Source organism: Anoplopoma fimbria, chromosome 8 (assembly GCF_027596085.1).
Source record: "Anoplopoma fimbria isolate UVic2021 breed Golden Eagle Sablefish chromosome 8, Afim_UVic_2022, whole genome shotgun sequence".
NCBI lineage: Eukaryota > Metazoa > Chordata > Actinopteri > Perciformes > Anoplopomatidae > Anoplopoma > Anoplopoma fimbria.
Window position 1 is genome coordinate 19,222,500 of NC_072456.1, and position 12,732 is coordinate 19,235,231.

Sequence of the window (12,732 nt, forward strand, 5' to 3'; positions counted from 1 at the left end):
TGAATGATGAGATGATAAACCATAATGTGACAAACTCTGAGCATTGAAGACATGTTGTCAAACAAACATCACACGCAGTCTGTCCACAAGGTAGAGAGGAGAGGACATACAAAAGTGTAAAAGCTGATACATACATTGGTGGATAACGCTTTAATGCACCAAATACACTCACCGGTGGAAAAAGAAATAGTACCAAATTGAAACTGACATAATGATTTGCAAACAGGAGAATAAAAACTAAATCAGATGATAAGTGGAAGAGACAGAGTTAAAAGTGAAGGCAGGGAATTATCCTGACTGAGAGGCAGCTGGAGGACTGTCTCAGTGAGCTATCAGGTACTCATTTGGGGATATCAGCTTTCTTTAGATTCCTTTCTTGCATTCCCAGGCAGCCATTGGTTTTAACACTAAAAATCTAACTTGCTGTGTTACTGTGTGAGACATTAAAAGCTGATTCATTAATGAGCTATGTTGTCAGAAATTTAGATGAAAAACATAAGCACATATTGGCATTGTAAATAGCATAGTGTGATTTTGTTTTGTTTTTCTTGCATGAAATCAGTGGTAGCTCTACACTAGTCTCAGGTGTCAGATTGTTGCCTACTTTACCATATTTTTAACTTCCTTACTGTGTGTTGATGCCATAAATTGGACACAATAGATAAATAGATAGATAGTTATGTGCATCAAAGAATATACTGGTAATATAATGTCTCACTTCCTTTACTTCCTGCTTGTTTGTCTCTCTCTTCAAGGCGGTGTTTGACTGTGTGGTGACGTCTCTGAAAAACGTCTTCAACATCCTGATCGTCTATAAGCTTTTTATGTTCATCTTTGCCGTCATTGCTGTGCAGCTCTTCAAGGGGAAGTTTTTTTACTGCACGGACAGCTCCAAGGACACAGAGAAGGACTGCCAGTAATGTTCACTTTTTTCTTTCTTTTCTCCTTTTTTATTGTTGCATTCAGATTTCTTTTTTTTTTTCTTTTTTCTTAATTATTTTTTCTTGGCTTCAGATGATCTTTCCACATCCCCTATTACCGGCCTTTTTCCTTTTCCATTTCCATCTTAATAATTACATTCATTTTTTTTTAATTTGCTTCCTTCTTTTCTTTCTCCCTTGTTTCAGTCAGTGATATATTTTTTTTGGCTTCATGTCCTCCGATAACTAGACACTTAAATGAATAAAACTGATCAAAATATAACAAAATCCTTTCAAATTATAAATGATTCTTAACTTCTCCTAATGTTTTTTCATTTGGTCTCCTCCTTCTCCTCCAGGGGTTACTACATAGACTACACTAAGGACAAGAAAGAGGTGAAGAGAAGAGACTGGAAGAGACACGAGTTTCACTACGACAACGTGGTCTGGGCTCTGCTCACTCTCTTCACCGTTTCCACTGGAGAGGGATGGCCTCAGTGAGTGTCTGACTGGAATTGGTGGATGAGTGCTAATTCTTGTTATATTTGAGGAAATTCAGGAGTTTTCCAGCAAATCATTTTCGATTCTTAGAGGGCTCATTAGCTTTTTATGAGTGTTATAACCTTTTAACAACTGGTTTATTCTTCGGTAATGGTCAAATCTGACCTTTGATGAAGGAAATAAAATATATGTGATTAACTTAACAAAGATTTAGCCATTTATCATCTCACAATAAGGTTATACCAACATTTCACTGACAGTGCTTGTGGGTTTGTTCTGTTCCAGCCCCATTAATTGACTGCTGCTGTGGAAATAAATGAATGATATCCTCTTTAAGTAGCAAATTGGCTTCTGATCCCCACCCCAGTGAACAAAAGTTTCTTCCTAAACTAATATTTGCTGTTATTAGCTGTAAGTATGAAAGAGTCTTTAATTTCTGAATGATTTTAGGAAGTTTAATATATTTTCATTGGGTGTTACAGGACAGTTATTGCTGTTCTTGTACTGTGTCTGTCTTGCCAAACAGTGAAGGTTCCTCTTAGTTGTTGCTCGAGCGTTTATTAGCATTAGTGTTAGCATTAGTTAGCATTGTGTCACTGCTCCTCCAGGGTTCTGCAGCACTCAGTGGACGTGACAGAGGAGGACAGAGGTCCGAGCCACGGCAACAGGATGGAGATGTCTATCTTCTACGTCATCTACTTTGTCGTCTTTCCTTTCTTCTTCGTCAACATCTTCGTGGCTCTCATCATCATCACCTTCCAGGAACAGGGTGATAAGATGATGGAGGAGTGCAGCCTTGAAAAAAATGAGGTGAAGGGCAAGTGATAAAGGAACCTCTAACAAAAATGTTCCCTGTCTCTTGTCTTTTTTCTTATGTGTTTAATGACCCTTAAGCTCCTTTCTAGTTTGTCTCATCCATTTTTTTTCGATCCGCCTCCCCTTCTCTGTCTCTTTACTTAATGCAAAGTATAGATTTACAGTATAGTAATGAAGCCCAAACAGATTAAATGTAGTCTGACTGTCTTTGTTAATCCATAAATGTTCTTGTGGGAAATATCTATTATTTTCCTTTGTAATTTAGAGCAAACAGAAAATAAGCAGTTTCTCCTGTTTTTTGTATTTCAGAGGGCGTGTATAGACTTTGCCATCAGTGCCAAGCCCCTGACCCGTTACATGCCCCAGAACCGGCACACGTTCCAGTACCGTCTGTGGCATTTTGTGGTGTCTCCCTCTTTTGAGTACACCGTTCTGGCCATGATCGCTCTCAACACCATTGTACTGATGATGAAGGTGAGGATAATGAAGAGAGAAAAGAGAGAGAAATCAAAGACTAGAACAGTAGGTCTCAGCAGGACCAGAATGAGAGGACAGCAAGCCGTGTGACAGTTTCTACCCTTATCGCTCACTCCTAAAGAGGATGTGCCATTTTCCACATATCCCTGATTGCTAATGGGTAAAAAACACACCTTGTGTCGCTTCTCAGAAACATATTCTGCCACGAACTTGCGACTGTTAACACTTTGGTTTTAAAATAAGCCAAGATGTGTCCCTCCTAACGGGAAACACACTGTGATGTTTTCATTTCTTCCTACCCCTACCTCACCACTGTTTATTTTCCGAATTGGCCTTTTCTTTGGCTGTGCTGTTTGTACAGACAGACAGAGAGAAGGACAGACAGACAGGCGGAGGGTGACTCAGCCTGTATTAAATATTGATCTATAATGTCCAGGGGCTGCTATTTAGCATGACCTCATTAACTGTGGCGGCCGCCCCGAGAGGAATGACTCCTTTTATAGTGCGACAGATGAGAGGTGCGGAGACTGAGGCACTATTTATGGGTCTGGAGGAATCTTCCATCAACCAGTAGATCAGCAGGGTGCAGGGCTGAAGTTCAAGTGAACTGATTAGGGAATATTCCGCTTTTTAATATTCCTCATAACACAGATTTCACATGGTTTAACCCCTGCCGCCTCTCTACTTTCAGTATTACTCTGCCCCGCCGGCATACGAGGCTGTACTGAAGCACCTGAACACAGCTTTCACTGTTCTCTTCTCTGTTGAGTGCGTCCTCAAGATCATGGCCTTCGGCTTTCTGGTGAGAGAAAAGAGCAACACACAGCCCGACCTAATGTGTATTTAAGGTCACTCTATAGAAATGGCTCAAAGCATCTTTCCTGTTTCTACAGAACTACTTTCGAGACACGTGGAACATTTTCGACTTCATCACTGTGTTGGGCAGCATCACAGAGATTGTTGTAGACTTGCAGGTAATAAGAATATTTAAGTAATCAACAGACTGACACTGAAAGAGAGAGTGTTTCTTTTCCTCTCTCTTCTTCTCTGCACAGTTTCCCTCGATTTTAAGTATTTTTGTGAAAAGTTATTCTGTATTCCTGTGTATAACAAGCTGACATCCCTCAGCATCAACTGTTTCCTTCTTCTCCCCCGTGTTCTCACACCAGTTTGTTGATACGTTCAACATGAGTTTCTTGAAGCTGTTCAGAGCTGCTCGTCTGATCAAACTGCTCAGACAAGGTTACACCATCCGGATTCTTCTGTGGACCTTCGTCCAGTCCTTCAAGGCTTTGCCCTACGTCTGCCTGCTCATCGCCATGCTCTTCTTCATCTACGCCATCATTGGCATGCAGGTTAGAGAGACACATGGTAGATAGGCCTCTGTATCTCTGTGGAGATGGTGTTTAATATACTACATTTGCTGGGCATGGCATAATTTGGCTGGGCATGACATAATTTCTGTCATTTTTAAGGATTTTGTGTGTATATCTGTGTGTATCAGGTGTTTGGGAACATTAAGCTAAACGAGGAGACTCACATTACCCAGCACAACAACTTCAAGACCTTCTCTGGTGCTCTGATGCTGCTGTTCAGGTAGGAGACCTTGAGATCATCAAGTGATTTTCAAGTAGCTTTGCACTATATGTTGTTTATTTCAGATCAACATTGAAACAATTGTGGGAGCTTTTCCATGATCCAATTTGAAACTCAACTCTCTGCTAAATCCAGTCGCATCGCTTCAGTACTCCAGAATAGTTAGTCTCAGTTAAATTCAGATCCAGCAGTGATCCAAACTACACTCTTTGCTACACTTGGTCTGGAAATAACCCATTTGCTTGATGTAGTGTAAATAATGTTGCAAGGGTATGGTAGTTAAGCTTTGCTTTCTAAGTACCCAAGGGGCTACTCAGTGTCAAGCGGTGATAGATGCTGCAGTGTTCCACTTACCTCCTTCGCAAATAGCCGTGCAAAACACACCAAGTTTTAGAAAGCAGAGTGGGTTAAATAATTAAATGGTTATCTAGACCAGTGTTGAGTGTTGAATCCATGTTGAGGTTCAATTTGTTTTTATAAGCTGTGAAGAAAAACAATGTTAATTTAAACGTGATAAGAATCGTATCTCTTTGGCTCTGAAATCTGTAAAACTACACATGGAAGAATAACTTGCTAGATGCATTACACTTGCACTAAAACTAACGTAAAAAAAACCAACTGTTTAAAACATTGACATTAAGATTTAAGCCCCATTGCATAGAGAATGTAATGTAAATGTATGAATTAGACGACTACACAACAAGGTCTCACATTTGAAGTATCTAAAAGCTGTTTCTGAAGCTATTGGTCTCGATGGTTTGATGGCACCTACCAGTTGGCAGAAGTAACTGTGAATAAACTGTGAGCTAGACTGCTCGTGTCCTACCTCACCCCTCCCCCTCCTGGTGTGATGTAATGTGTGCGTGTCCAGGAGTGCCACAGGGGAGTCATGGCAGGAGATCATGTTGTCTTGTCTGGGGGGACAAAAGTGTGAGACGGACCCTTCGCTTTCTACAACAGTACCCTCGTCCGACCATGAGGGTGGCTGTGGCTCCGACTTCGCTTATTTCTACTTCGTCTCGTTCATCTTCTTCAGCTCCTTCCTGGTAAGACGGGGAAGCTGGAGAGTAAATGATTCCTCTATATTGCAGACAATAAAAAAAACAGTTGTTATTTGATTAATTTTCTTAGAAAGAGCAGCTGTGCTTTTCATTTTGAGCTCTATGATAATTCTACCCTCAAGCACTTTCCATTCTCATGTGAATAAATGTCAAGGCTTCTCCTTTTCCTCCACTGCTTGTCTCCTGTCCAGATGCTGAACCTTTTTGTGGCTGTGATCATGGATAACTTTGAGTATCTGACGAGAGACTCCTCCATCTTGGGTCCTCACCACCTGGATGAGTTTGTCCGGATCTGGGGGGAGTATGACCGCGCTGCCTGGTCAGTGTCTCTCTGCTACATTTCAATTTGAATTAAAAGTGCTGCTGTACACACACTACTCTCTATGAAACAGATATCTGCATATGAATACAGAATCTGTGGGCAAGGGGCCAAGATTGTGAGCGTTGTAGTTTCTGTTTTTTAGTCCCTTTCTTGTCAGAGAAGTGTTTACCAGTCATGTTTGAGCAGGCTTGGGTTGTATGCAGGTAAACAGTCCGTGTTTAGAGCACAAGAGGCGCAACAGATCAGGCGAAATGCAATCTTCAAACCCATCGGCTATCGTCTGACTATGATTAAGCTTTTTAAAAAAATGCATTTACTTTAATTTGCAGATATTATTTTATATAGATTAGCTGTAGACCTCGGCTCTCAACTCAAACTCGATTCTCAGGTCTCGAGCTACTAATCGAACTGTAAACGATGGCCTGTGTACAGAAGAGGAAGTTTTTGCACGGATATCCGCTGGCTACACAAAAAACCTGCGAAATACTAGATGTAGTCCCCAAAGGCTTATCCATCATCAGACCAATAGCCGATGGGCTCCGAGATTAGGCACACACCAATGCTACAGATTTTTTTTTCTACATTGTAGATTAATATTGAAGACATCCAAACTATGAAGGAACACATATGGAATTATGTGGTAAACAAACAAATGCTCAACAAACCAGAATATGTTTTATATTTTACATTCTTCAAAGTAGTTGAATGAGAAGGTGTGTCCAAACTTTAGACTGGTACTGTATGTTTTCTACAAATAAAGCAACTTCAGCCACTTTTACACACATATATATGGATGTTTTGGGGTGTCTATCTAGCACATTCCCTCCTGTAAAATATTTGTGCATGTGTTCATTACAGAGTGAAGAAAATGTTTGATTTAATGCTGTTAATGTGTCCTAAAACTTTTCATTTAGGCCTCATTCCCCCTCCGAGGTTTTAATGATTCACAACTAAAGACATGTATGTTCTTTCCAGTGGTAGGCTCCACTATAAGGAGATGTACAAAGTTGTACGCACTATCTCACCTCCCCTGGGCTTTGGGAAGAACTGCCCACACAGGGTGGCATGCAAGGTTTGGTTCCCCCATATCAACAAACACCACCCCTCTGCCTCTTTTGTGTGGGATCCTTCCTAACCTCCTCCTATCCCTCCTTTCCTTCCCTTCACTAGCTGTCACCGCCCTGCTTGACCTTTAGGGGTGTGTTACTCGTGTCAAAGAATGACGACACTCGAGTTTTAGGGTACTAAGGAACAGGACATCCCTCATTTAGGATTACAATTTTATCAAGGCACTTAAAATTCATACTTTTGATGCAGTTTTAGAGCATTTTGGGGGAGGCCTGTCTCTTTCTACCTTTTGGATCTGGTTTTAGAGATGTTTTTAGTTCTCTCTCACACACATACAACTCTACACAACGTAAGTATTTGATATTTGTACCAGATCCAGTGAAGTCATTCCTTTGCTCATCATGTTTTCTCCTTTTCCCAGATTTCTATGCCCTGATGGCAGCATAGAAAGAATACAACCTGTTTTATTTTCCCCTACTTTACTCCCTACTCCTTTGTGATGCCTTGTTGGAATAACCCTTTCTCTTGTATCTCCTTCATTCTTGTTCCTCTCCTGTGATCTTTTCCTACTCCGTTTCTTCGGAACAAACTCCTCAATTTTCTTCTCCAACATCATCTCTCTCCCTTCTTTCCTCTTTCTTCTCCCTCTTTCTCATCCTCATCTTCATGGCTACCTGGCGCCCCCAGTGGTCGTATCCATTACACTGACATGTATGAGATGTTGACCAACATGTCGCCACCTCTAGGCCTGGGCAAGAAATGCCCCTCCAAGTTGGCATATAAGGTAGACTAAACACTAGAGCCTGACTGGCACTGCCTTCATGTTTTACTCAACAAGGACAGGCACAGTAAACTCCCATTTTGTGTGTTGCACATTGGAAAAACAAACCATTATTTTTCTGTCGGCATATGGTCCAGTATTGCTTGTTGAAGTTTAAGTGTTTTTTCATTGGCAGATGATAAGTGCTACAGTAAAGATTTGCTTGTTTGGCTTTGCATCTTGGCAGTAAAAAATAAGACGTCATTATCTGTTTGCTGTTATCTGATGAAAGAGTCTAATTTATTAAACCAGTTACAGAACATTAATCAGAAAGTTGTCAAACATCTACATGCTAAATCTTGTCATTTGTTGAAGTCTGCTGTCAGATGTGCTCCATGTCTTTCTTACTTCTCTGTTTCTTACATTAACCTGTCTGCATGTGTCTCCTGCAACAGCCCAGTGTTACATCTATGTGTAATATGAAATGTACTGTGTGTGTGTGTGTGTGTGTGTGTGTGTGTGTGTGTGTGTGTGTGTGTGTGTGTGTGTGTGTGTGTGTGTGTGTGTGTGTGTGTGTGTGTGTGTGTGTGTGTGTGTTTGTGTTGTTTGTGTGTGTGAGTTTGTGAGCCTGCCTGCATGCTCCATCACAGATGAACACTATTCTCTTTCAGCAGTGAGGGTATTGTTGTGTGAGTTTTTACCGGTTTTATAAATCTAGATAAACAGCATATACTGTTTAGACCTCAATTAACAGAAGGACAGGAGAGGGCAAGAAAAAAACATTTATTTAAAAAAAAATGTGTTATTTTGTGACCTCAGATTGTTTGTTGAGATCCCAAACAATATTCTCTGTCATTACTTCTCGATCTTGAAATTCAGTAACAAGTTGTCAAAACAGTTTTCTTGTGACCATCAAATAATTACAAGGTCGTCCTCTCCATTCTTCTGTATCTGCTGTATCTCTGTTATCTTATTTCAAAGTTATATCCATTTAAACAAAGCAAACTATGCAATATGACATTCTTTTGGATTAGCTCAGAAAGGCCATGGTTGTTCATTATACATTTCAAGCTAGTTTTCCTGAAATAATAATAATTTGATTATCTAATTATCTCTAAGACAGATTTAAAGGTGAGTAGGCAAACTGGGTTGTTTTTCTTTGAGCTGAAACTTCAAACTTCAAAATGTTGTTTATAAAACACTAACACAATGGCATTCCTGCCTGTCGCTGCCCTTGATGATTTAAAATCCAAACAGCTCATCGTCAAGTCTGTAGGCTAAATTAATCAGAATCTTGGGCTAGCAGGCTTTGAAAACTGTAAAAACAAAAACTGTAAATATTTATGTCTTTATAAAGACATTATGATCCACCACAGCCACTCTGAGCTTCCACATTGCAATATGTTGTATAACTGTGTGCTGGGTTGTGGTTGTGTCTGACTATGATGCTTCCTCTGCCGCCATCAGAGACTAGTCCTGATGAACATGCCTGTGGACGATGAAATGTCCGTTCACTTCACCTCCACCCTCATGGCCCTCATCCGCACCGCCCTGGAGATCAAGATAGCCAGAGGTTAGACCAAATATCAAAACCTCACAGGCACACATTCACTGTGATGTAAAACTCATTCAATCACACTTGATGTATTTTTTTCATAAATCTCCAGGAGGGGAGGATAGAAATCAGATGGACCTGGACCTGCAGAAGGAGATCGGTGTCATCTGGCCTCATCTCTCTCAGAAGACGTTGGATGTGCTGGTTCCCATTCACAAAGGTCACATCAGACAGTAGACTAACTCATATCTCAATGAAAGGAAACATATACATGGAATATATCATATGAAGGGTCATGGCAGTGGTCTGATGCTTTCTCCTTTTTCAGCCAGTGACATGACCATTGGGAAGATCTATGCCGCCATGATGATCATGGACTACTACAAGCAGAGCAAGGCCAAGAAGCTCCGACAGCAACTGGAGGAACAGGTGCTTCTCTCTTTTTATATTTAGGTGTATGATGACAAATTTTGATTTAAATGTACTCGTGATGTGCAGTGGTTTTATTGCATAATTCTGTTATTTTCATCTTGGTCATCATTTAGCAATTTACATTTTGTACCGTTTTCCTCTTTGGTTCAAAATTCAGCCTGAGATATGTGTTTTAATCTGATCCATGTCCAATTGTAATTGTAGGAGGGCCTGTTTTAATTTCCCATTTACCCCTGTGTATGTTTATCTCCCCCCATAGAAACATGCTCCCATGTTCCAGCGTATGGATGCCTCCTCTCTGCCTCAAGAAATCCTATGCAATGCCAAATCCCTTTCATTCCTCAGGCACAGCGCCGGATCTGCTCTGTAAATATAAAACTCACACAATTGTCTATATTGGTTTATTGTTTATTTATGCTGGTAGGATCTGGTCACTGACTGACTTTTTCAGTTGCCTTCTGTTCCTTTATCATCATCATCAGCAATGATTTACACATGTATGCGGGTACATAATGCAGTGCTTTTGTCTGTTTGTGCTCCTTCAGCACCAGAGGAGGTTTCGTGGCTCTTAGCCCCATCTCTCCTCAAGAAATGTTTCTGCAGCCGCTGTCTCACTCAAGGGAAGAGAAGGAGGAAGAGGATGACGACGACTATCGTTCACCTTACCACCCATACCACCACCACCATCATTTACACACACTGGTAACCTCCTACACGTAGTATTGAGAAAGTTACATAATGATTTTCATGTCGACCAGAAGTCCATTAATGGCAATAACCACCCTCTTATTATATGGTTTTACTACTGCAAGAGAATTACAAAATAATTTAAATGAACACAAGAACAATATGCAACATCTGTACTGGGATACATTGTTCATTAATTAACTTTGTAGTTAATCCATTATCAAGCGTCATAATAGAGACTCACTTCAACTTTTGAGACTTGGAAAGAGAAATAAACGAGAAACAAGCAGCCCTCTTCTCTCTGGTCTTTGTGTAGGTACCAGAAGTTGTGGAGTATAACCAAGTGATGCAGCAGGCCAGGCAGGACGCAACAGCTGTTAAATCACCTCAGCGGACAGCTTCTATCAGAGCGTCCTCCATGCCCAGACTGGCTGTTGATCCACCGGTAATAAACAGTAATTACTTTTATTCAAACCAATATTCAGTAACTAACAAATATTGTATTAAAAGTGCTTTCAAATCAATTAACAATTTGATTAATTAATTTAATTTGTTTGTAGAGTTTGCTCAGCGCATAATGAAATGTGCAGTTTATATGCCTGTATGTATATATGTTTTTAATTATGAGAGAGAGAGAGCTTGTGTTTATATAAGGTGTCATCCACAGTCACTTACTATGTGATTCCTTCCTGGTTGTTTGATGTGTGTGTAGCCTGGGATGTCAGCGGACAGTAAGCTGATGAAGCGCTCCTTCTCCACCATCGGAGACCAGTGTGTGAACGGCCTCTGGCAGGAGCAACACTCTTTGGAGCGAGTCAGTCCTGACGGCACATACAGGCCTCGTCAGAGGAGCTACAGAGGTCACTGAACAAACGTCGCATTACATCGCACCTCATACAATCGGATACATATTCATAGTAATGTTTAGAAGTCATGGAAGTAAAATGGGCAAAATTCATGTAAAGTATCTGCTGTATGAATTTAGCTGCTTTTGAATCACAGCTGACTTCAATGTCTGAATCAACACATTTAAGCTAAAGTGACTGCAAGGATGAAGTGAAAAGTCTTCTTTACAAACTGAGGATTTAGTTTTATTTATATTGAATGAAAATGAACCAGTATTAATAATTCATTATTTAGATTGTTAATTCCTGCAATTTCCTTAAATTTTTTCAATGTCCCTATCATTTTTATAGTGAAAGAAATACAGATTTTCCTTTAAACTGGATAATTTTGATGTATTAGGATATGGTTTGCACTGTGATATCCACCAGGATGTTTTACATGCTCAGACCTAAAGCAGAGATGTTTTTCCGACCTTTTTTTTTATTTTTGACTAACTAAAATCCACCCGCCTCTAAAGGTCCTCGAATCAACCACAGAGAGACAAGCAGTCACGAGAGAGGGCGATCTAAAGAACGGCGCCACCTGCTGTCTCCTGACGTGTCCCGCTGCAACTCTGAGGAGCGCAGCCGCGATCCATCGAGTGAAAGGAGACGGTCCCGTTCACCTAGCGAAGGACGCGCACACACCTTACAGAGACAGGTAGGAGTGCAACAGGGTAAAATACACACTAAAGCAGCAGTTTTCAGACTTTGTGACCCAAAGTTGTGCTGGTTTGTATCGCACAATGAAAAGACAGACTTTTTTGTACCTGTGAATACACCTGGAGGGAAACCAGCAGCAGTCTGTCTCCTCTGCAGGAGGAGGGTAATAACTGAAATTGTAGCAGAAGGAGAACTTTCCTCATTGTTGTGCTTCTATTGTTTGCAGGTGAACACATCAGGCAGCCCCGCCCATTCAGCCTCAGAGTCTGGTACTCCTCGTAATCGACGCCAGCTGCCGCAGACACCCTCTCGCCCGCGACCGTACATTTCCTACTCCCCTCTGGTCTGCCAAGCCCAAACCCCTCCCACACCAGCAGCCCCCTCTGAGGGTCAGACCCAGCCTCAGGATGGCGCTGGTGGCTCCGCGGGGTCCACACTGAGGGCTGACAAGGAGGGCGTCCCCCTAACTGCAGCTCAGGGGTCGTCTGGCGGTCAGGTTTCAGGACCAAGCAACCCGTCTCCTCATCGCTACATCTCAGAGCCCTACCTCCCATTCCACGGGGACGCCAGCGGTGGAGAGGCAGGCGACGGGCAGGAGACACTTACTTTTGAGACCGCCGTGGCGACCAGCCTGGGACGGGCCAACGCCATAAGCTCGGCTCCTCAGCTCAGACACTCCTGGCAGGTTCCCAACGGGCATTTACGGAAGCAGCTGGGCCAAGCGGGTCCGGCTGGAGCCAGCGAGCTGCTAAGTGACACAGATGAGGACGACCGCTGCTAAAACAAACTGAGACAGAGAGGATGCAGGAGAAGATCCACACGGCGCCACAAGGCTTTAACTCCTCTGTGGCTCTGAGAACTCGTATTCTCAGTACCAGTAGCATAACAGGCAGGACTAAACTCCACTGCTATTTATCCGGACACTTGGGTGTCTGTCTGCAATGTGTTCCTGTGTTTGTTTGTGTGTGTGTGTTTGTTTTAGCTGGAGGG

General features: G+C 41.8%; 1 protein-coding gene across 1 annotated transcript in view; it reads left to right on the forward strand.

Moving 5' to 3' along the window:
- LOC129094535 (voltage-dependent R-type calcium channel subunit alpha-1E) overlaps positions 1-12,523 on the forward strand; it is a 54,786-nt gene extending 42,263 nt beyond the window's left edge. Inside the window, exons 28-47 of the mRNA XM_054602750.1 lie at positions 756-916; positions 1,280-1,417; positions 2,030-2,231; positions 2,547-2,711; positions 3,406-3,516; positions 3,608-3,688; positions 3,884-4,069; positions 4,219-4,310; positions 5,182-5,356; positions 5,563-5,690; positions 7,449-7,545; positions 8,989-9,094; positions 9,189-9,296; positions 9,405-9,505; positions 9,768-9,874; positions 10,054-10,210; positions 10,512-10,640; positions 10,908-11,055; positions 11,559-11,740; positions 11,969-12,523. Coding sequence (XP_054458725.1) covers positions 756-916; positions 1,280-1,417; positions 2,030-2,231; positions 2,547-2,711; positions 3,406-3,516; positions 3,608-3,688; positions 3,884-4,069; positions 4,219-4,310; positions 5,182-5,356; positions 5,563-5,690; positions 7,449-7,545; positions 8,989-9,094; positions 9,189-9,296; positions 9,405-9,505; positions 9,768-9,874; positions 10,054-10,210; positions 10,512-10,640; positions 10,908-11,055; positions 11,559-11,740; positions 11,969-12,523 — 3,129 coding nt within the window. The remainder of the gene's footprint in view (positions 1-755; positions 917-1,279; positions 1,418-2,029; positions 2,232-2,546; positions 2,712-3,405; positions 3,517-3,607; positions 3,689-3,883; positions 4,070-4,218; positions 4,311-5,181; positions 5,357-5,562; positions 5,691-7,448; positions 7,546-8,988; positions 9,095-9,188; positions 9,297-9,404; positions 9,506-9,767; positions 9,875-10,053; positions 10,211-10,511; positions 10,641-10,907; positions 11,056-11,558; positions 11,741-11,968) is intronic.
- Positions 12,524-12,732: the final 209 nt, after the last annotated feature.